At 48.0% G+C, this 21,194-nt stretch overlaps 1 protein-coding gene across 1 annotated transcript in view; it reads left to right on the top strand.

The window, feature by feature from the left end:
* LOC119159983 (chitinase-3-like protein 1) overlaps positions 1-21,194 on the top strand; it is a 49,783-nt gene that overhangs the window by 17,494 nt on the left and 11,095 nt on the right. Inside the window, exon 4 of the mRNA XM_037412758.2 lies at positions 997-1,310. Coding sequence (XP_037268655.2) covers positions 997-1,310 — 314 coding nt within the window. The remainder of the gene's footprint in view (positions 1-996; positions 1,311-21,194) is intronic.

Raw genomic sequence — 21,194 nt, forward strand, 5'->3', positions numbered from 1 at the left:
TGACACGCATGTTATGATTTTCATGTTAGGGTCTGTCCCTTGTGTTCGCCATGCAATCATGTCAAACCATGTCAGTTTTGCAACATGCCATGTGAACGAAACCACCGCAAGAGCTGCAGGATCATCAAATGTAAATCATTATATTCACGACACCCATGTCATGATTTTCGTATAACGACTAGTCAGATATGTTCGCCATACAGTCATGTTATGTCATACCAAGTTTGTTATTGATACCTTTATCCAAATGGTCAGGAGAGCTAACAGTCGTAAGCGGCTAGATAGATAGATAGATAGATAGATAGATAGATAGATAGATAGATAGATAGATAGATAGATAGATAGATAGATAGATAGATAGATAGATAGATAGATAGATAGATAGATAGATAGATAGATAGATAGATAGATAGATAGATAGATACGCACAAACTCGCCGAATTTCGCTAAGAAATGCTCTGCATTTAATATGCTTGTCATGTAAAACATCACTAAACGCTACGCTCACAGCGCGCTCGGGGCCGTTTCGCTTGCTCAACATATACCAAATTGGGTGTTAGGTGAGGCGTATAGATGACGAAGATAAGTGACACGTCCAAATGTGATAATCATGACATGGCAGTCATGTATGGCATAACTTACCTCCGCCTCGTTACGTTGTGCCGATTTTAAAGTGACATATCCGCCTTCATCATTCGTCCTTCGCCTATCCTCGATTCCAACTGTACGTGGGATCTACCAATTTTTTTACTGGTTGTTTTTGTTAGCATATATTCAGACTGAAACGTGGGGTATGCTATTTTAATATTTGTCTGTGGTACCGTAAGGTTCTCACTGAAACACGCGGGAAATGTATGAAACTTATGCATTCTGTGAGAAAGTGTACAAAATTCCTGTATTGTCATACGGAATGTTTCAGCAGGCATGTAAAGTTACGGTGCACTGCTTTGACGAGGCTCATGGCAGAAACTAATCCGCCACCGTTACGCTACGCAGATGTGAGCTTGGTGATCTGGGCCGCAGTGGGCGGCCGCCGGTCGGACGGAGAGGCGTTCCGCAAGCTGGCAGGTCAGCGACGCTACCGCGTCGAGTTTTCGGAAAACGCGGCCCGGTGGCTTCTACAGTACGGCTTCGACGGTCTGGTGCTGCACTGGCCCAACCCCATGGGCGATCAGGACCGCCAGGCGTTGGGCGCCTTCCTACGGACGCTGCGTCGACGCCTCTCGGCCGATGGGCAGCGGCTAGCCATCGTCGTGCCCGCCGATAAAGCCGAGCGACTCTCGGGATTCGACGTGCAGGACGTCATCAACGTACGTGTTACGGGCAGTGGGCGCGTTAAGAGGAAGCGTTTTATTCGCGTTTTTTTTGCCGTTTAAGTAATGGTGGACTATCAACTTCGCTGGATAATAAAGTGAGGTAGCTGACAAAGCGAAGTAGTTGATCAGCTTGTACCAGGTCCCGCCAACGTAACTAAGAGCCTGTGCCATGCATAATTGAGTAAAAAAATATCACTCAAGCATTTTTTTTTGCTTGGTTAACCAGGGAAGCTGCTAAGTGCAGCTGTGGTGTTTCTTACGAGCTGTTGCATATCAAAGTGTCAAATCTTCTTTTGTTGCTTCTGATTTCCCTATCACTACGCTTAACAGATGCATTCTAGGAACTTGCCATTTGGGAAATGTCATTTCAAAGGATATTAAGAACAGCTCAAGCATTTTGTGGGTTATGATTTTTCATGTGAAATGAATGTGTCACATACTAAAGAACCCGAAGAGAAACTAGGGCAAAAATGGAGACGCTTCGGGGTAGGGTATGTGTCAGTGTTGCTTGTTAGCTATAGTTTCTGCGTACTAACCAATAGACACGGTTTGCCGGATTCCTTTCCATATATTTCTATAAAAATCCTCCATTATACGGCTTCACTTTATGAAAATAGAAAGGTTGAGTTACAATTGCTGATTCTAGCCTAGCGAAGTCCGTAACATCACACTTCAGATATAAGGTGAAATGAGATCATTCACTCATTAATTAATTTATTCATTCATTTTCAGGTTTATTTTTCTTGATATCTACTACACTCCGTTTCATACATCAGGTTTACAATGCTGTGGAGGCTAGGGAGACTTTCAACAACGAATGCGTTCGAACTAAGAAATGGCACGGTGGTTTTTCAATCTTAGGCATGATTTCTTTTATTCTTGGGCTCAGTAATAGATATAATCCTTTGTGCGTTAGAGATGAAGACACCGTGCTATACGGTTGTCTATAATTTAGTCTAGAACACTTTGCGCTCCTTTGTTCTAATTTCTTGATGTTTGATTTGTAGCGTTTCGCGAAGCTGTGCGTGCGCGAACGTGCCCGTCTTGCAAGGTCGTTTACGAAGATGAAAGGCGAGCGCGAAAGGTGCGGAGTTGCTGATCGAACTTTTTCATAGCTTCCACAGCGTTGCAACTGATATTTGAAGCGGGGTATATAATATCCGCTTAAGTGGCTATGTGCATAGAGTTTTCTAATACACACTAAAGGGAACTCTGGCGCTAGTGTCTATTTATGGGAGCTGCAGCGCACGGCGCGTCAGCGAGCATGGTAATGCTGGGTAGTAAGTACACACATTTGTCTGATGTTCGTGCTTCTGGCCTGCTTCTGGCTTCATGTGTGTTAGCGTGGCTTGAAGCTGTTTTCTCACGAAACAAAAATCAGCAAATGTTCAGCGGCTGCACTTCACCACCTTATTTTTTTAGACTTACTTTTCCAAATGGGGTCACAAAGTTCAAAAGGGTTGCATCTTTCTTTCAAAGCAAAACCGAAACAGCAATAAACGAAGCCACAAGTACGGTTCGCCGCCCGCAAGTACGAAGACTAGGCAAATGTGTGTACTACCCATCATTCACATGGTCGCTGCACGATCGCAGCGACAAAGTCCCCTCTAGTTAATCTCAGGAAACTCTATGGCTATGAGTGCCACTCGAGCGGGTGTTATAAAATGCTTCTACAACTAAACTGTGAATACCCAATAACCGCTTTTCATTCGTTCATTTCAACGTCTATCGGTACATTTACTTCAACCTGCCCCTTCCTTGGTGAATAACTTACAGGCATTTAAGTGGCACCATTCCAAGAATTTTCATAACCTTGTCATAGTTTGCTTAAAGGATGAAAGGCAAACTTACTTTTTTTCCAGCCGCACTTGCCATTGTTATAGTAAAAATATAAGCTATCCGGATAGGCGTTAGAACACTGCAATGTAGCCAGGTAATACATGGAGGTTCTTCATGATAAGTTAAACTGGGCGTGTCATTTATCTTTGGCCACTGTTGGCAGTATCGTCATCACCGGTTCATGAAACAGACGTTATGCAGAGGCACTGGTCTTGCCCTTTTGTGTCGGTCTATGACGGACGAGTGAAACTTGTCTTTCGGCCGGTCTGGTATTGGTAGGCTGATCTGTCGATGCGCCGGCAGAAATGGCATGCCAACATGTAAATATGCAAAATGTACATATTTATGTTTTATTTGTCTCTTGTTTACCTTGAAGTATTTTGTGGTTGTGTTTGTGTGAACCATTGAATGTACATGTTTTTTCAACGTCATCTCATATCCATGTTCATGTAAATGACGTCTGTCTTGTCATCATCGTCAGAGTATGTCTAAGACGGAAATGTTCTGTTGAGTGTTATTGACGTTTGTGGCAATAAATTTTTTCTAAACACATGCAGAGCTGCATAGGCGACCGTGGAACCAAGCACACACGCACATATATAGTTTATACACGAAGGAGAACTGTGCACGGTTTCGAATGCAGTGATCCCGGAATGGTTGAAGTGTACGGGAGAGGAGGCAGGGAAGGGTTAGGCGGGTGCGCAGAACTTCGAGGGCCACTTGCGGAACCGGCGCGATCTTCTCAGAGGAGGCTCGAAATCTCGGCACGGATGCCAGCTGCCATCGCCGTCCATCCATCCGCAAACTGCCTTTTCCTCTCTGTCTGCTGGGGCGGCAAACCTCTTTCTTTTTTTTTTCGCACACAATCTCTCTGTGTATGTCTAGGGAAAGCGAAACAAAATTAAAAAAAAACAGTCCATGTGGAGGTGCCTGAGACCTCTGACCCTTTCTACGGAGTGGCCCGTCGGTCAGCCTGGCAGACGCAGTTCGAACGCAGGAAAGCGCCCAACGCGCAGCGGCGCTGCGCGCGCTCACGCAGGGCACGCGACGCGTGAAAAGCGAGTGAAGCGCCCTCTCTGCGGGATGCAACACGCACGCTCGCGCGCGCGCGCTGCACAACCATCAGTTCTACAACCTGCACGGACCGACACGTTCACGTCTGACTTGGTGGTGTAGTTACACACGTGCATATACGTAGGGAAAGGAAGTGCTGGCGAGCTGCAGACGTGTTACATATGCCCGCGCTAAGCCGATTTTACAACGAGAGAGAGAGAGAGCGGTGAACTTGAGGCCAGCACGTGTTTCGCCGCAGGTGACGTTGCGGCTTTTGTACGCTCGGTGAAGTGGCGGAACGAAGGTAAAAATAAAGATGTGGGAAAAAGTCGCCGCCTCGGGCGCTGATCTTCGCGCTATACACAGGACGGGAGCTGTCCGGACACCGAAAACGGAGAAAAAAAAAAGTCAAGCGATGACCTGAGGCTTCTTTCGCGAACATCGAAACACTTTAACCACAAAGTAACCAGCGCCAGTGTCGATACTCCCAGTAGTATCGTATGGAAGGCGACGTAAGAGCTGAATACGAATGAATGATTGGAAGACTATGAGAAGTCCATGAGAAATAAAAACGCGCCGTCAACGTAACCTTCAGAGCTCCGTCACTTGCCCACTGACTGCACGAGAATGCGATGTGCTCGTAGACGCACCTAGATACAGATTCTCCTATAGGTATGCTGCATCCATCCATCCATCCATCCATCCATCCATCCATCCATCCATCCATCCATCCATCCATCCATCCATCCGTCCATCCATCCGTCCGTCCGTCCATCCATCCATCCATCCATCCATCGATCCATCCATCCATCAATCCATCCATCTATCGATCCATCCATCCATCCGTCCGTCCGTCCATCCATCCATCCGTCCGTCCATCCATCCGTCCGTCCATCCATCCATCCATCGATCCGTCCATCCATCCATCCATCGATCCATCCATCAATCCATCCAGCCCCGCCGCTGTGGTCTAGTGGCTAAGGTACTCGGCTGCTGACCCGCAGGTCGCGGGTTCAAATCCCGGCTGCGGCGGCTGCATTTCCGATGGAGGCGGAAATGTTCTAGGCCCGTGTGCTCAGATTTGGGTGCACGTTAAAGAACCCCAGGTGGTCGAAATTTCCGGAGCCTTCCACTACGGCGTCTCTCATAATCATATGGTGGTTTTGGGACGTTAAACCCCACATATCAATATCAATCCATCCATCCGTCCGTCCGTCCGTCAATCAATCAATCGATCAATCAATCAATCAATCAATCAATCCGTCCGTCAATCAATCAACCATCCATACGTTCATCCAATCAATCAATCAATCCATCCATCCATTCATCCACCTCCCTCCCTCCCCACCCAGCATATGGTAAAGCAGCGAACCAGAAACGTGTGGCTTCGATTTGGAATCACGATCTGTAATCTACCAAAATGGATTTTCTTTTATTTCAGGTTTAGAGGAGAAGCCCCTTTAGACCACAGAATATTTGTAAAGAACCATCTGGTGTCAACAGAAGATGTAGCGAAGGTGCGTGTTAACAAACCAAAACATCTGTGCACAACAAAAAGTTTATCAAGACGGTGTTAACCCAAGGAAAGGCAAAATAAAAGCAACAGTGCCTTAAAAACGACATGCAACCACACATCAATCAAAGCATACGACCGAACAAAATGAAAAACTGCTAACTAGAACAAAGTAGAAAGCCACACCACTAAATATGCAAAGCGGCAACATCAACAACATGTGAATAAACCGAAACATCTGTGAATAACGAAAAGGTTATGAAAAAACTGTTAACCCGAACAAACAAAATAAGAGGCCTCAACACCATGAAAAACACCGACATTTAACCACCCATAAATAAAAAAATATGACAGAACGAAAGCTTAGCAAGAACAATATTCACAACTTTCACGATCTATTGGGGTCGTGACTATATATCTAGCATGGCGGTCGTTGAGATTACCGCCCCGAAAGAGACGATACCGGAAAGTAGACTTTTGCCGAACACTGCAGTTTTTCGCGCTTCAGTGGCTCTCGGGTTTGTTTGTTTTTTTTAAAGTTGGGGAGCGCTAACATGCTATATAAGGTAAATGAATGCCGGGTAGCATAGTGGGAAGATAAATATTGTCACGATGAGTCACAAGTACTGGGGGATATATTGAACGACCGGGTAGCTAGCTCTAGGACGATGCGTCAGTCGTGGCTGGCTCTCGAGCCGAGAAGAGACACGCAAATCTTCTTTCTTTCCTCCAGATGGTAGAGCCGCTCTTGCAGTCGACCCACTACGGGTGGGTGGCATTATCCACCCTTTCGAAAAGAAAAAAAAAAGTCCCAAAAGGGGGAAAGAAAAGCACATAGCACCACCACGATGTTACGACATAGGCACGTGGAAAAAAAGAAATTGGAAATTCGGATAAAGTAAAAATAGAAATGAACGAGCGTGCCAATATAGGAAAAATCAGTGAACGAAGAAGCAAGTTCACAAAAATAAATAAATAACACAAAGAACGCTGTACGGAAAGAAAAAAGTTATGAACAACGCGCAATAAATGGTTTCATGCGCAACACATGAACGACATCCGACCTCGGTCGTGTCCTATTCCGTGCCTGCGATGTTGAGTCCGGAACTACTTCGTAGTTCACGTCACTGACGCGACGTAACACTTTAAAAGGGCCAAAGTACCGGCTCAGTAACTTTTCACTAAGGCCACGGCGGCGGACGGGCGTCCACACCTAAACTTGGTCTCCGGGGTTGTAAAATACTTCACTGTGGCGGATGTTATAGCGCCGTGCGTCTGCCTGCTGTTGCTGGCCGATGTGTAGTCGCGCGAGCTGCCGGGCTTCCTCAGCACGCTCTGCGAATTCATCGGCGTCAGTTGCCAACTCGTCTTCGTCTTGACACGGTAGCATAGAGTCCAGCATGGTCTGCACTTCGCGGCCGTAGAGAAGCCGAAATGGCGTGAATCGCGTGGTCTCTTGCACGGCGGTATTATACGCGAAGGTCACGTAAGGTAAGATCCGGTCCCATGTTTTGTGCTGTACGTCGATGTACATTGAGATCATGTCTGCGATGGTCTTATTCAGTCGCTCGGTAAGTCCGTTGGTTTGCGGGTGGTACGCAGTTGTCTTTCGGTGTCTGGTGTTGCTCAGTTTGAAAACCTCGTCCATAAGCTGCGCCGTGAATGCCGTCCCTCTGTCCGTTATTATACTGGAAGGAGCACCGTGTCGTAACACGATGTGGCGCATGAAAAATTGTGCTACCTCAGACACCGTGGCTCGTGGGATCGCCTGCGTCTCAGCGTAGCGTGTCAAATAGTCGGTCGCGACGATCACCCATTTGTTGCTGTCCGCAGATAGGGGGAATGGCCCGAGAATGTCCATGCCGACTTGGTCGAACGGCCTGCAGGGTGCTTCAATGGGCTGAAGCAAACCAGCTGGCTTAACAGATGGTTGCTTTCGGCGCTGACATTCCCGACAGCTCTTGACGTACTTCTTGACGCTTGCCGAAAGTCCTGGCCAATAGTACCTCTCGCTCACTCTGGCAAGTGTCCATGAGTAGCCCAGATGACCGGATGTGGGTTCGTCATGGCAAGCGAAGAGGACGTCGCCTCGCATGTCTCGAGGAACCACCAGGAGGTAGGTACGGTTGTTCGAACGAGCGTTTTTTTTTTTTGTACAGCACACCCTCTCGAAGGCAGAACGATGGCAACGAGCGGGATAAATGACGTGGTATGATTGTGCCCTGGCCCTCTAAATGATCGATGATCGGACGAATCTCTGCGTCATCCCGCTGCAGTTTACTCAAGTCTGATGAGCTAATGGCGCCCAGGAAGCCTTCGTCTTCCTCTGCTTCCTGACTGACGACATGAAGGGGTGCGCGTGACAGTGTGTCAGCGTCTTCATGCTTACGGCCGGATTTATGGACGATGGTGACGTCAAATTCCTGCAGCCGTAAGCTCCACCGTGCTAGCCGTCCTGAAGGGTCGCGCAGGCTTGCCAACCAGCAGAGGGCATGGTGGTCCGTCACTACCTTGAAGGGACGACCATAAAGGTACGGGTGAAACTTGGTGATTGCCCACACGACTGCGAGGCACTCTTTCTCCGTAGTGGAATAATTCGCCTCGGCACGGGATAGAGAGCGGCTGGCGTAGGCTATCACCCTTTCGATGTCGTCTTGACGCTGAACGAGCACTGCACCAAGCCCAACGTTACTAGCGTCAGTATGGACCTCCGTGTCAGCATCATCGTCGAAATGAGCGAGAACGGGTGCTGATTGCATGCGCTGTCGCAGTTCATCAAAAGCTGCTTGTTGCTCGTTTTCCCAGACAAACGGCGTGTCGTCCCTTGTGAGACGAGTCAGAGGTTCTGCTATCTGTGAAAAGTCATGAATGAACCGGCGATAGTAGGCGCACAAACCAAGGGAGCGCTGGACGGCTTTCTTATCGACAGGAGCTGGTAATTCGGCAACAGCGGCAAGCTTGTCTGGATCGGGCCGGACTCCTTCAGCGCTAACTACATGTCCAAGAAATTTCAGTTCTTCATAGCCGAAGTGGCACTTCTGTGGCTTTAGAGTGAGGTCCGCCGATCGGATAGCCTCCAGCACACTGCGCAGGCGCTGTAGGTGCTGCTCGAACGTGGCAGAGAAGACCACCACATCATCAAGGTAGACAAGACAAGTCTGCCACTTGAGCCCTGTGAGGACAGTGTCCATCATTCGCTGGAAAGTTGCCGGCGCTGAACACAAGCCGAAAGACAGTACTTGTGACTCATCCCCCAGTACTTGTGACTCATCGTGACAATATGCGCAAAGTTGTATCGTATCGAGCAGACGAACTAAGCGCGAGAACTTCAAACCTGGGGGTTGCTGTACTCTCGCAAAAAAAAAAGGTGGTGCACATGCACGGGCTTCAATTATTTGCGTGCCAAGTTTAACCAACTTAACTTTTGATGGTTTTTTGGGGTGCTAATTTGAACGGGACGCTCGATTTACCTCCCGGTGTATATTAGGCTGTGAACATCGAGGCCCGCAGTGAAATAAGGCGGCTTTTTTCTTTCCACTTTCCCTTTACCTTGAGAAACTCAGAGTTACGGCAATATCGAGACCATTCACTTCGTTGAAAAACCATCACGAACGCGCCAAAACAAGCAACAGCGTCTGCTGTTTGAAGAATGTTCAGAACTTCAATCACCTCAACAGAGATTCCGGCTGCCACCACTCAGCGGCGCCACGATACCTGCAAGTCTCGAATAGAAAACCATGATTCACAATCCAACGCACACTGTTTCGCCCCATCATCGGCATTAACATCGTGGATATGCGTTGGTCTTGAAAAATTTCTCCATCACAGCAGTTTACCGTTAAAATGTTTATAAGTTGTGTATCGTGGATCTAATCTGATGGATGTTAGGGAATCCCTAAAGTATTCGGTGTGTAGGGATTGATTCTGTGGTGTGAATGCTGTATAGATATATACGTGTGCTGACGAAACCTGAAGCTAGGATGAGTAAGGATACCTTTGCGGGTAGAGACAGGGACGGACGTCCATACGTCCATCCATGGAGCACCACATTTTCTAACCTCCTAGTCATAAACGGCTTCGCCATAAAAATAATCTTAGATATATTCATGAACAAGAGGGGATGCCGTTAGTCGAGCGAGACACGTGGCATCATCGTTCTGGTCACTACAGTGATGGGTAACTTAAATAAGACAAAATAAATTGGCAGCGAAAAAATTGGCAGATCCCCCACACGATGGGAATCGATGATATGCGAAGCACGAATGACGAAGGTTGTCACTTTAATATCAGCACAACGTTACGTGGTGGACGGACGTTTAATGACTCTTAAAGCTGACAAGTATGTTCGTGAAACTGCACATGGCGATCCCTGATGGATGGAAAAACTTTATTTCGTCAGAAAGCAACTGAGGATGATTCCGTGTTAGATGGCCATCAACCCAAGGTTGGCGGCGATCTGTGTGGCCCACTCCACGACCCTTAACTGGACGACTGGGTCTGAGCTGGTCAACACGGCCTCCCAGTGCTCAAGAGAGGGATCACGCATAATATCCACCGGCGGCGGCACTATGCTACATTCCCAAAGTATGTGATCATATGTTGCCACAGCCTGACACCATTTGCATTGTGGCTTAATCTCCTCCGGGTACATTTTGTTCAACACGTAAGGGTTGGGAAAAGATCGCGTCTGCAGTTTTCTCCAGACGCATTCCTGTGCCTCAGTCAACCGCTTTTGCGGGGGCGGATAAAACCTCCGCTCTAGTTTATAATGATTCGTTATGTCATGAAAGGACACGAGCCCATCTCTCGCGGACCTCCCCGGAACTGGCGGCTCACCTACCCGGCTGACGAAACCTCGAGCATTCAGGTGAGCCGCCTCGTTTCCAGGGTTCCCAGAGTGTGCTGGTACTCAGACAATTTCTATTTCTCTAATTTCTCGTCCCCTGGCTCCATGCAGAAATCGTGCAGTGGTCGCCGATAATCTGCCCCTCGTCAGATTTCGGATGGCTGTCTTTGAATCACTAAAAATCAAATCTGACTGCGAATTAGTTATAGCTAGCGCTTTTGCCGCTTCCTCTGCAGTTTCCGAGAAGCGGGTTTTGACCGATCCAGAGGCGACCAAGCGCCCCCGCCTGTCCACCACCACAATCACAAAAGCGTCTTTGTCCTTATATTCCGCAGCATCATTATAGACTGCCGCTTTGTACTCGCCGTACGCAACGTGTAAAGCTCTGACTCTTGCCTGCCTGCGCTGCGTATGGTGAATCGGATGCATACTTTTCGGCAAACTTTTTATGTACAGGGCCTTATCTAACTCTCGCCGCACCTGAATTTTAGTGTCCCCAGTGGGAGCCTCTGCTCCTATGCCAATCCTTTCGAATATGATCCTGCCCGCTTTGGTTGTCGAAAGCCTAGCGTGCTGCATCACCAGATGCGCCTCCCATAATTCATTCAGGGTGTTGTGTACTCCTAGTTTTAACAGCCTTTCTGTAGGCGCGTTGTTAGGCAACCCAAGCGCTGCCTTGCAAGCTTGCTGGATCATAGCCTCGACCTTACCTTTTCCTGCGGCATCCAAATTCATATAAGGTGTCGCGTAAGTAATGCTGCTGAGCACAAACGCCTGTACCAGCTTACAGAGTTCGTTTTCTTTAACCCCGCTCTTACGGTTAGCGATTCCTCTGATTAGCCTGACAGTAGCATTGACCGTGGTCTTGAGTTTTTCATGGGCCACCCTATTCTTCCTGTTAGTTTGCAGATATAGGCCAAGAATTCTAATCGTTTGAGCTTCAGCTACCGGCCTACCCCCTCCCTACTTTTACCTCTAACGGCGGTGGCGGAATATAGTGTCTTGCATGTAGCCCTCTGGGTTTGTCCCGAACCACAAAGAGCTCGGACTTGGGCTGAGAGTATGAAAGTTCCGCCTCCCCTGCCAACTCTTCGACAATATTAACTGCCTGTTGTAGTGTTTCTAATGTCATCTGCATAAAATGTGTGTCCCGGTATCTCCTTCAGCCTCGGCGGTATTTTAATTAAGGCGATGTTAAACAGGAACGGTGACAAAACTGAATTCTGCGGCGTCCCTTTACCTCCGAACGCGAATGAGTCCGATTTGATATCTCCTATTGAAATTTCTGTGGTTCGGCCCTCCAATAATGATCTGATGTAGCGAAATGTCCTGACCCCTGGGCCAATTTCCGATAGGTTATTCAATATTGCCTCATGCGAAACATTGTCGAAAGCTTTATTCAGGTCAAGCTCCAATAGAGCTTTGGTGCCCGTGCCATGCCCGGGATCGACTGCATCATGTTTTAACTGTATCATGACATCCTGTGTGGACAAATTGGCCCTGAAACCTATCATAGTTTGGGGAAAGATGGCCTTGTCCTCTGCATAATTCTGAAGCCTGTCAATTCGCCCACGCATGATGTCAGTGATATGGGGTGCAGGTTTTCCAAGCAGAGTTTCTTGTCTGGCTTCGGAATAAATATAATGCTAGCATGCTTCCATTGTGCTGAGATCTCCCCGGCCACCCAATACTCCTTTATCAAGTCAGTGATCGCCCCGACCGATTTGAAATCTAGGTTTCTCAGCATTTTATTAGTAACTCCATCCGGACCTGCGGCAGACGTAGTACGCAGCTGCCCCATGGCAAACTCCACCTCCGCAATTGTAAACTCTTCATCTAGGTCTGAGTTTTCCACCCCCGAGTAGTGTGGTAAGCAACCGTCTACTCCATCAGTTATGTACCGATTCCTGAGTTCCTGTATAAACTCTCCAATCGTGCCTTCATATTGATGCATTAACCGAGTCATTTGTTACCGTTGCGCCGATTTTGTTGCTGCCGGATCCAAAAGATGCCTTAACAGCTGCCATGTCTTTTTGCATTCAAACTGTCCATTCATGCGATCACAAATCTGGCCCCACTGCTTGGCTTGCAACTCAATTATATAATTTTCGATTTTACGTTCTAACTTGGCAGTCCTTCTCCGAAGGACGCCATTATGTTTTTGCTTCTTCCACCTTCTCAAGAGACTCGCGTGCGCTTCCCACATGTGAAATAGTCTCGAGTCAGCGATAAACTCCTCCTGCTCGACTGGCACTTCTACCGTGGTATTATTTACATCCTCCTTGAGCGCCTGTACCTATGCATCCAGGTCATTAATTTTCCCGTTCACAGTGTCTGCTCTGTTTTCCTAAATCTGTCCCAATCTGTAATTCTATGCCCCCTCACTTTGTCTTTATGCTTCGCAGCGCTAAACGTCGTGGAAAGGATATAGTTATCACTCGCTAGGGCTTGTCCCGTGTTAATCCACTTTGAATTACTGATGGCTCTAAAAAACGTAAGGTCTGGAGAGGTATCTATGCTTATGCTGTTGCCTATCCTCGTATGATCTTGTGGATTGTTTAACAGCGTCCATCGTAGATCCCGGGCAACTTGCCAAAGCCGATTGCCCTTTGGGTTGGCTCGAATATAACCCCACTCCGGGTGAGGCGCATTGAAATCTCCTACCATTATAAGCGGAGCGTGAGCTGCTAACCGTTAAGATTGAATCAGGAGTTGTGGCAAGCCCAATCCTTTATCTTTTGGAGAACTATACACATTAAGTAAAAACAGAATCTTCTCATACTTTCGTTTAGGCAAAATCTCTAGCAGGACATAGTATTCCCTGCTGCTATCTACGGAATGCTGAATGGCAGTGATGTTGCGATGGACTAGCACAGCTGTGAAGACGCGTGATACGCCCCTTGAATCAATTCCTGGCGCTGTAAATGCCTTAAATCCAGGTAATTTTACGGAACCGCTAGCTTCCTGTAAGGCTATTATGTCTGGTTTACTGTCCAGATTTTGTACGTGCAACTGCAGGTTACCCCGCTTTTGACGAAAGCCCCTGCAGTTCCACTGCCAAACCTCAATTTGCTGGCGAGGTGCCATGATGAGGCACCAGGTTGACTAATGGCACTTGGCCACCCACGGGAGGCACTCTTGCCTCCAATAGACTATGAAGCTGCTAAAACATGCCCATGACCTGGGTTTGGGAACCCCTAAATTCAGTGGAGGGCATGCCGAGACGCTCCTCTATTGTGTCTAATCTGGCTTTGATCTTTTCGACTCGATCCTCCAACCTATCCTGTCTTTTCCCTTGTTTGCCTACTTTATCCGCAAGTGTTGTTACATCCGACTTAAGACTACTGACCTTAAAAACAGGCTGTGGCATGTCTACTGGTGACGTTTCGGCTAATCGTTTTGCGTTAGCTACCTCATCCCCCGGCAGTGGTCTCTTCACTGTCCCCCGATTCTCCACTTCCATAGCTGCACTCTCCTGTAAGCGAGCAGACGCCTCTTGCGTCGCTTTCTGTAGGCCTTGCACTGCTGGTGCCTGTGTCCCCTGCCGTTGGTCGTTTCTAAGTGCGCGTTCCATCTGTGCAATTCTGTTTTCCATTCTTTTAATCAAGTCTCCCAGTCGCTGAACCAGCGTTGCTAACTCCCTCTCTCAAGCGGTTTCGTTCTGGGAGGCCGTGCTTGACAAGCTCACCTTTTTGTTGGTGTCGCGTGCGCAGCTGTTGGTTCTGAATGCTTGTCCACCATCTTGGCCGCCCCCGCGCCCTGGCAATGGCGGGAAGGAACTCGACCGGTCCCTACTTTTGCTTGTGCCTTGTTTACCCCTCGGTGACCGCTCCATGGCCCTCGAGGACCGCTTATCGTTGCCAGCTTCGCTCTCTTTTTCGATGCTCTGCTGCCGGCCTGTCGGTGGCTTGCGAGCCAGGCGAAACTTGCAGTTCCGGCTCCCAGTGTGATGCGCACCATGGCACACGATGCAGTCTGGCGTGCACGTAGGCGGCTCTCCTTCTGGCGGGGCAGGATGGTCTTTACCGCAACGGTGACATAGGTTGCTCTTCGGACGATAGCAAACGTCCGCTCGATGTCCAACTCGTCTGCAGTTGTAGGAGGTCTCGACTAAATTTCTGTACGAGATCACAGCGTACAGACAGTTCTAGTAAGTAAGCTGCCGGGGTATCCGTTGTCCCCCGAACGTAATCTGAATCGCCTTTGACTTTCCCAGAGGTCTCGCGTCCAGAATGTCTATGCCTTCATTCTTCTTCAGGAATCCCACCCGAATTTCTTCCACTGGGCATCCATCATAAGCATTGTAAATCACTCCCCGCACGGAGTTCTCAAACGGCGCCATGAACGCCGAAACCGGCAGGTCACGATCACCCAGCTTGAGCGTCTTCACAGTCGCATATGCCCCACTGCGATTTATGCACTGTGTGCTCACCGTCAACGTGTTGTTTGTGCCATTAACCCGCGCAATGTCTTCTTCCGCGGCAATCGCACTCGTTAGACACGCTGCTGCTCTCAGTGCACATCCGAGTTCTCTCGCTGTCACAACACGCAAGTTCCAGTTCTGGGGCCTGTACACAATCTTGAAATCCATGGGTGACAACTTGAGAAGCGGTCCGCGTTTCTTACATACCGGCGCTTTCCTCCGCTTGACTTGCTGCACTCCGTGCGTCTTGCGCTCGTCGCTGCCGGGCTGCGTTTCGCAAGGCTTACTCTTGGCGTTGTCTCCATGCTGAGTCTTCTTAAATCGGTCCTGTGCCTCCAGCACTGGAGCCCACTCTCCCGCTTCAAAATCTTCGGGTGTTATAGTCTCCCCTTCGACGTAGTATTCCATCTTCGGCCCAACAAGGCCCACGGTCACCGGGCGCAAGTCAGACGCCCGGCGACGCAGCCCAGGCGTGGCCTAGGAGATAGGCCTAGCCTTGCCACCGCGGGGTTGATAGGAAAATCTCGGAAACTCCAAAAACGGGGACAAACTTGCCTAAACGAGTGGTGTCCGTAAGTACAGGGCAACCTCCTGCAGACGAGCCCACTGACAGCAAGTCCAGAAAAAAGCGCGCCCGCCGATAGTCGGTCACCGGGCCGGAGCTCATGCGAAACACGTCCGCACAGCGTCTCACTCCAGCCGCGTCTCTGGCGATCCCTGAAGGAACGTTGATCTTATTGTGTTGCGTCCAAGAAGGTCTGCTGCGTTACCACAAGTGTAGCAGCTCAGCATTAGGGCAAGCGTCTCATACTGTCGTTACGGTCTTCTGATACTTATGCGAGTGCTTGCCAGGTCAAGTTGATTTTGAAGTTGGTGCACTGCGTGGAATGGGAAAAGAAGCGTATGCAACGCAGTCAGGTTGTAGGCGCAGTAAGAGGAATGCAGTTTTACGAAATTTTGTGCAGAAATAACCGCGGATGCATACCGTAGTACAATTTTTCGCTATGTGAAGACATCTTAAATAAGTTGCAAAAAAGCAATATCTCGCTTGCTGACAAGACGTGCGCGTATATTCAATTTTCGGCTGATAGCTCATATAATAGGCACTAATACGAATAGTGAGAAAGAAATATTTCAGGCTTCTTCTCTAGCTCTGCATAATTAGTGTAGACAGTGTATAGAAAAAAATTATCATACAACAGCCAGTTGACGTCAACAACACTTCAACATAACCCCATGACATATGCTTACTAGATATAGGTTTACGAAATTACTGAAATAGAGATAAATTTACATCAACACAGAACATGGAATGCTGTGGTGGGCAAAACGCACAATCGATGCTTCACAAACATGTCACGGAAAGATATGTATTTGCCAACACGATAAATAACAGGCGAAGCCTGTTCCAAAACTATGTATGGCCCGATAAAGCGCGGTTGAAATTTGTCCCAGAGCTGACGATAGTTATAGCGCGAGAATAGAACGATTACAAAGAGGCAAGAAGGACACGAAGCACTCGTGTCCTTCGTGTCCTTCTTGTCTCTGTGTCGTCACTCTGTTTTCGTGCTTCGTGTCCTTCTTGTCTCTGTGTCGTCACTCTGTTTTCGCGCTGCAACTATCACCATGTCATACCAACTAGCCCAAGCTGCCACATTTGTCCCAGAGACCATAGATTCAAATTGGTGTCAAAAGCAGCACTTGGTCACCGAGTCCGAAAGATGCAATACTATGAAAGGTGTCATAAATGACCTTCCAATCTTGCTGTCTCGCTTCAGTGTTGACATGAGTCTCATCGCGAGCCTGGGACTTTCGGTAACTGTATTCTTCGCTTGAAGACTGACAAGAATGAACAATGCTTTTAAAGAAGGAGACGTCAAAAAAGGGAGTGGGGGACGTGCGTATACGTGTTAAAACAGCGAGTAGCCACTTGTGCGCTGAATGGTCGTGTTGTAGGCGATGGTCAAGAATGGTAACAAGGTATTTCCGTTTTTGTGGTTGGCTTGGACGTAATCGACTATTATGTCAGCAAGAGCACGACGAAATTGTTCGGCGAGACCATTGGTCTGAGAGCGGTAGCTTCAAGCTGTCTTGTGAGTAGTTCCAGAAGCACGGAGTACTTCATTTAACATTTGCGAGAGGAACACCTTTCGACGGTCACTAAGCAGTACACGAGAAGCCCCATGACGCAGGATTATGTCGTGAAGAATGAAGTCAGCAAATTTTGCAGCTGAGCCAGTTATCACAAAGGTTATGTCAGCGTAACGTGTCAGATGCGACGGGAACAGACCCGTAAAGGTCCACACTTACAACCTCGAATGGCATTGAAGGGAACAAAATGGGCTGTAGATGTCCGGTAGGGGCAGATGCTCACGATGCTGGCATGGGGAGCAGGAACCGACGTACCACTCTATGCTACAAGAAAGGCCAAGCCCGTAATAATGACATCGAATGCGGTCAAGAGTTTTTTTTTTTTGAAAACCAAGACGGCCAGCAGTCCAATCATCGTGGAAGGCTTCGAGTTCCTGAAGTCGAAGATAGTAGCACAGAAACCCAGCGCTGACCATCAGGGTGGTAAATGTGGTGGTTGAGAGCCCCATTTTCCAGCTTAAAATGCAGGAGGTGGATGAGAAGCTCCCGAAGTGCGGTCCATGATACGCCTGCATTATGGATCAGTATGATCGACAAAAACACGGACAGTATAAAAAAACGGCGAAGGGCGAACAGCGTTCTCCTCTGCAGAAACCAACATGGGTCTATCAAAAGGCGCCACTGCTTTCTTTAGACGTTGGCACAAATCAGCACAGACGGCAGAAAATGTCGCTTCCGTGTTCCACGAAATACGCCAGGTCTGCGCGAAAGGCGCAGCAGTCACAGCGAAAGCTAGTAAAGTAGCCTTTCAGAGGTTCAATGGGTAACCGCTTCAAGCACAGTTCCTTAGTACCCATTATGGCCTTAATAATCATAATTTGGGGATAGTTGGCTAACATACGCTATGCTATCCTTCACCATTCTTCTGAGAAGCGTGATATTCGTGAGCACTTGCAAGGAATTTTGTACCAATTGTCCATACAGTGGCTGACTACAATAAAGAATTAGGCCTGAAGTGGGTATGCGCCGCAGTTAATAGGTGAACAACAACAAGCTTATGTGATGGGTTGGAGCATTGGACAATCCACTCGCTATTCACAATGTGTGACGCCTGGTTGTTCTTTTGCTGTTCTAAAACGCTTTATTACTCATAATATTGCAATTCCACTCCTGATATGAAGCTTGCATAAGGTAAGTTTGCGAACAAGTCCCGAGCACCGGCATGGCTCAGTTAAATTGGGAACTCACGCCAAACTATTTCATGAACGTTAAATGGATGACAACGCCGGTAAAGTACTTGGGCGTACCCTTAGAAAACTACAGTGACAGCAATCTTTACTGGCGCAGAAAGGCGGTTGAAATCCATGAAAAGGCAGAAAAATGCAAGGGTAGTGATTTATCCATTTTTGCTCGCACGACGATTTGCAACCTGCTTTTCATTACGAAGTTGTGGCATGTTTTGCAAGTATTGCACTGCTCTCGAACGAATATGCAGATGTTTCATCATATTTTAGATGCGGAAGCATCTTATACTCGCGCCTTGTAGTGCGCCGTCCGCGCCGTCCGCGCCGTCCGCACCGCTTCTCGAACATTCGACAGCTGACGCGCGCGCATGCGCCGTCGCGCCGTCGCCCACTCTTCCACCATCTGTGCATCCCTTCCTCCTCTACACACCGCGCGCGCTTCACTCCTCCACCATCTGTGCACCCTTCCTCCTCTACACACCGCGTTCGACATCTACAATTCTCCTGATTCTCCAGTGGACGCGCATGTGGCGTCGCGCTTCGAGAACATTCAACAGCTGACAGTGCATGCACCGTCGAGCTGTATATATACTCAAGGTCGGCGCTCGCTCGCTCAGTTGCCGCTCGTCGGTTGGTTTGTACGGCGCGTCGACGTCCAAGGTCGCGGTGAAATGAATTCCAACGAATCCACAAACACAATGATCGACGTCCCTTCGACCAGCGCCGCCCTTGCGCATACGTGTGTACGTGTTCACTCATTTAACACCCCCTCCTACAACCACGTTAACCAATTTAGCCATCGACCCAAGTAAGTCACAATTTAACACCCCATTTCACAACCACGTTAACCAATTTAGCCATCGACCCAAGTAAGTCGCACTTTAACACCCCGTTAACCAATTATATGCTCCGCATCCTCCTCAGTGTTCCCCCGAGGGAAGCTGCGGGCAATTTTTTTACCGTCTTCATATGGGGTTCTACGTGGGAAAAAACAAGCCGAACGTACCTGTTTCGACGTGTGCATAATGATGGTCTAATTTTGTCACACCTGTTTCTGTGACAGATTGTAAACCGTTTCTTGTACTTTCGCGATGTACAGGAACCTTTTTTGCGCGCTGTTTGTCAAATGCGACTGGCTAAGGCTTTGTCCGAGTTTGTTGTGTCTTCTGTTCGGAAGGTAGACCACAAGGCTACTTTAAGGAAATCATTAAGTCCTTTCTCTTCCTGAAGGCACGTTTTTATTTTGAATAATTAGGTATCGTTACCCGTAAAAAATGTACAAAGATTTATACGGTGTGGTTTTTCCAGTTCCACTGTACCACACTCCGTACTCTGCTGGAACATGGAGCAAAGTGTTGAAGCGCGCTAAACGAATATCTGTGCGTCCGGGAGTGTAAAACATTCTTCTTCAAGCATCATGCCGGTGTCTTGCCAGTTAAGACATGGATGTCTAACAAACTTTTATTCGTTCCGTGGGGTAATCACTGCTTTTTGTGTCGGAAGCCCGAAAAGATTGAGCATGTTTTCCTTGATGGTTGGGACGCGGTTGTCTTCTGGGATGTCCTACGAAGGACATTAAAGAAAGATTTCCCGCTGGACGCACAGGGAATAAGGTACGTCGCCAATGATATTGAGGATGTATTTCTGTATAATATAGTAATGCTGTTGGCTCTGCACAGTATTTGGAGGTCGCGCATGGCTGTGCGTCGTAGATGCTCGACGAGCTATAGTATACTTCTGAGAGTCCTTAAGTTCGTTTCCGGAACTGCATAAAATGCAAAACGATATGCGCAATTGGGTACTGCGCATGGAGTCACTATTGTATATGAAACAATTGTAGAAAATGTGTTCGGTTGAAAATTGATGAACTGCAACAAAAAAAACGGCGTGGCTCAGTGGTAGAATACTGGGCTAGCACGCAGCGGATCCTTGTTCGAGTTTCACTGTGTCCTTGGTGTTTTCACTTACGGAGTTTTTTTTTTTTATTTTGTGCGATAGAGGTTACTGATACCGGCAGCGGAGGCGGCGGCAGCTGAAAACTATGTCGCCACGCGTGATCAGAGTTATGATCTCATAACAGCTTTCGTTGTAAGACCGTGTTACACGAGCCTGATGGAGGACAAACAGCCCTAATTTCAAATGCAGTTTCTTCCCCACAAACTGCATCATTTAGCTTACCGCAAGACTATTGATGGAGAATGAGGTGGATCACCGTGGAGATGAGCAGAGGCATCTGCTGTTCGCTTCCCACCACCACATTCACGTTTGCAGGCATGGTTCTTCAATACCTTCGGGATACTGGACAACCATCTGCAGAAACCGCTCGCCACATCCTCGGTGATGGACGCCACTCTCTCATTTTCCCATCTTCTCGCTTTCCTATCCCCTGCAGGTGCTGAGACGTGTTCCCATTCAGGGCTGCAGAAATAGAGTCTTTACCTCTCCTGAATCTCTCCTCCTCATCGTCCAACCACTCACGCCACGTCAGTGCTGTGGCGTTTGGTTGATGTGCAGTACCAGTTCACTGCTGCTATCGGTTGTTTTTTTTTTTGGAAGTTGGTCGAAATATACATAGGCCTCGGTTGAAACCGATAAAGTTCGAAACAGTCTATGTTGCGCCGCTACGTGAATGAGTGTCTCAAGCCACGCTCTAAAACAACTTATGACACCGAATAATGTCAATATAAACGCCGATTTCGGAAATGGGCTATAAAAGGCACTATTAGGCATATATGCATGGACATAGTAAATAGGCATTTATAGGCACTACAAAAACACAATAAAAGCCCTCCTTCACATCTAATTTTTGCTCATATGCGCTTGAAAGAAGGCTGATCAGGCTTACGAAAGATTCACAAGCTTTGCCTGC

The sequence above is a fragment of the Rhipicephalus microplus genome, chromosome 3 (assembly GCF_043290135.1).
Source record: "Rhipicephalus microplus isolate Deutch F79 chromosome 3, USDA_Rmic, whole genome shotgun sequence".
Taxonomy (NCBI): Eukaryota; Metazoa; Arthropoda; class Arachnida; order Ixodida; family Ixodidae; genus Rhipicephalus; species Rhipicephalus microplus.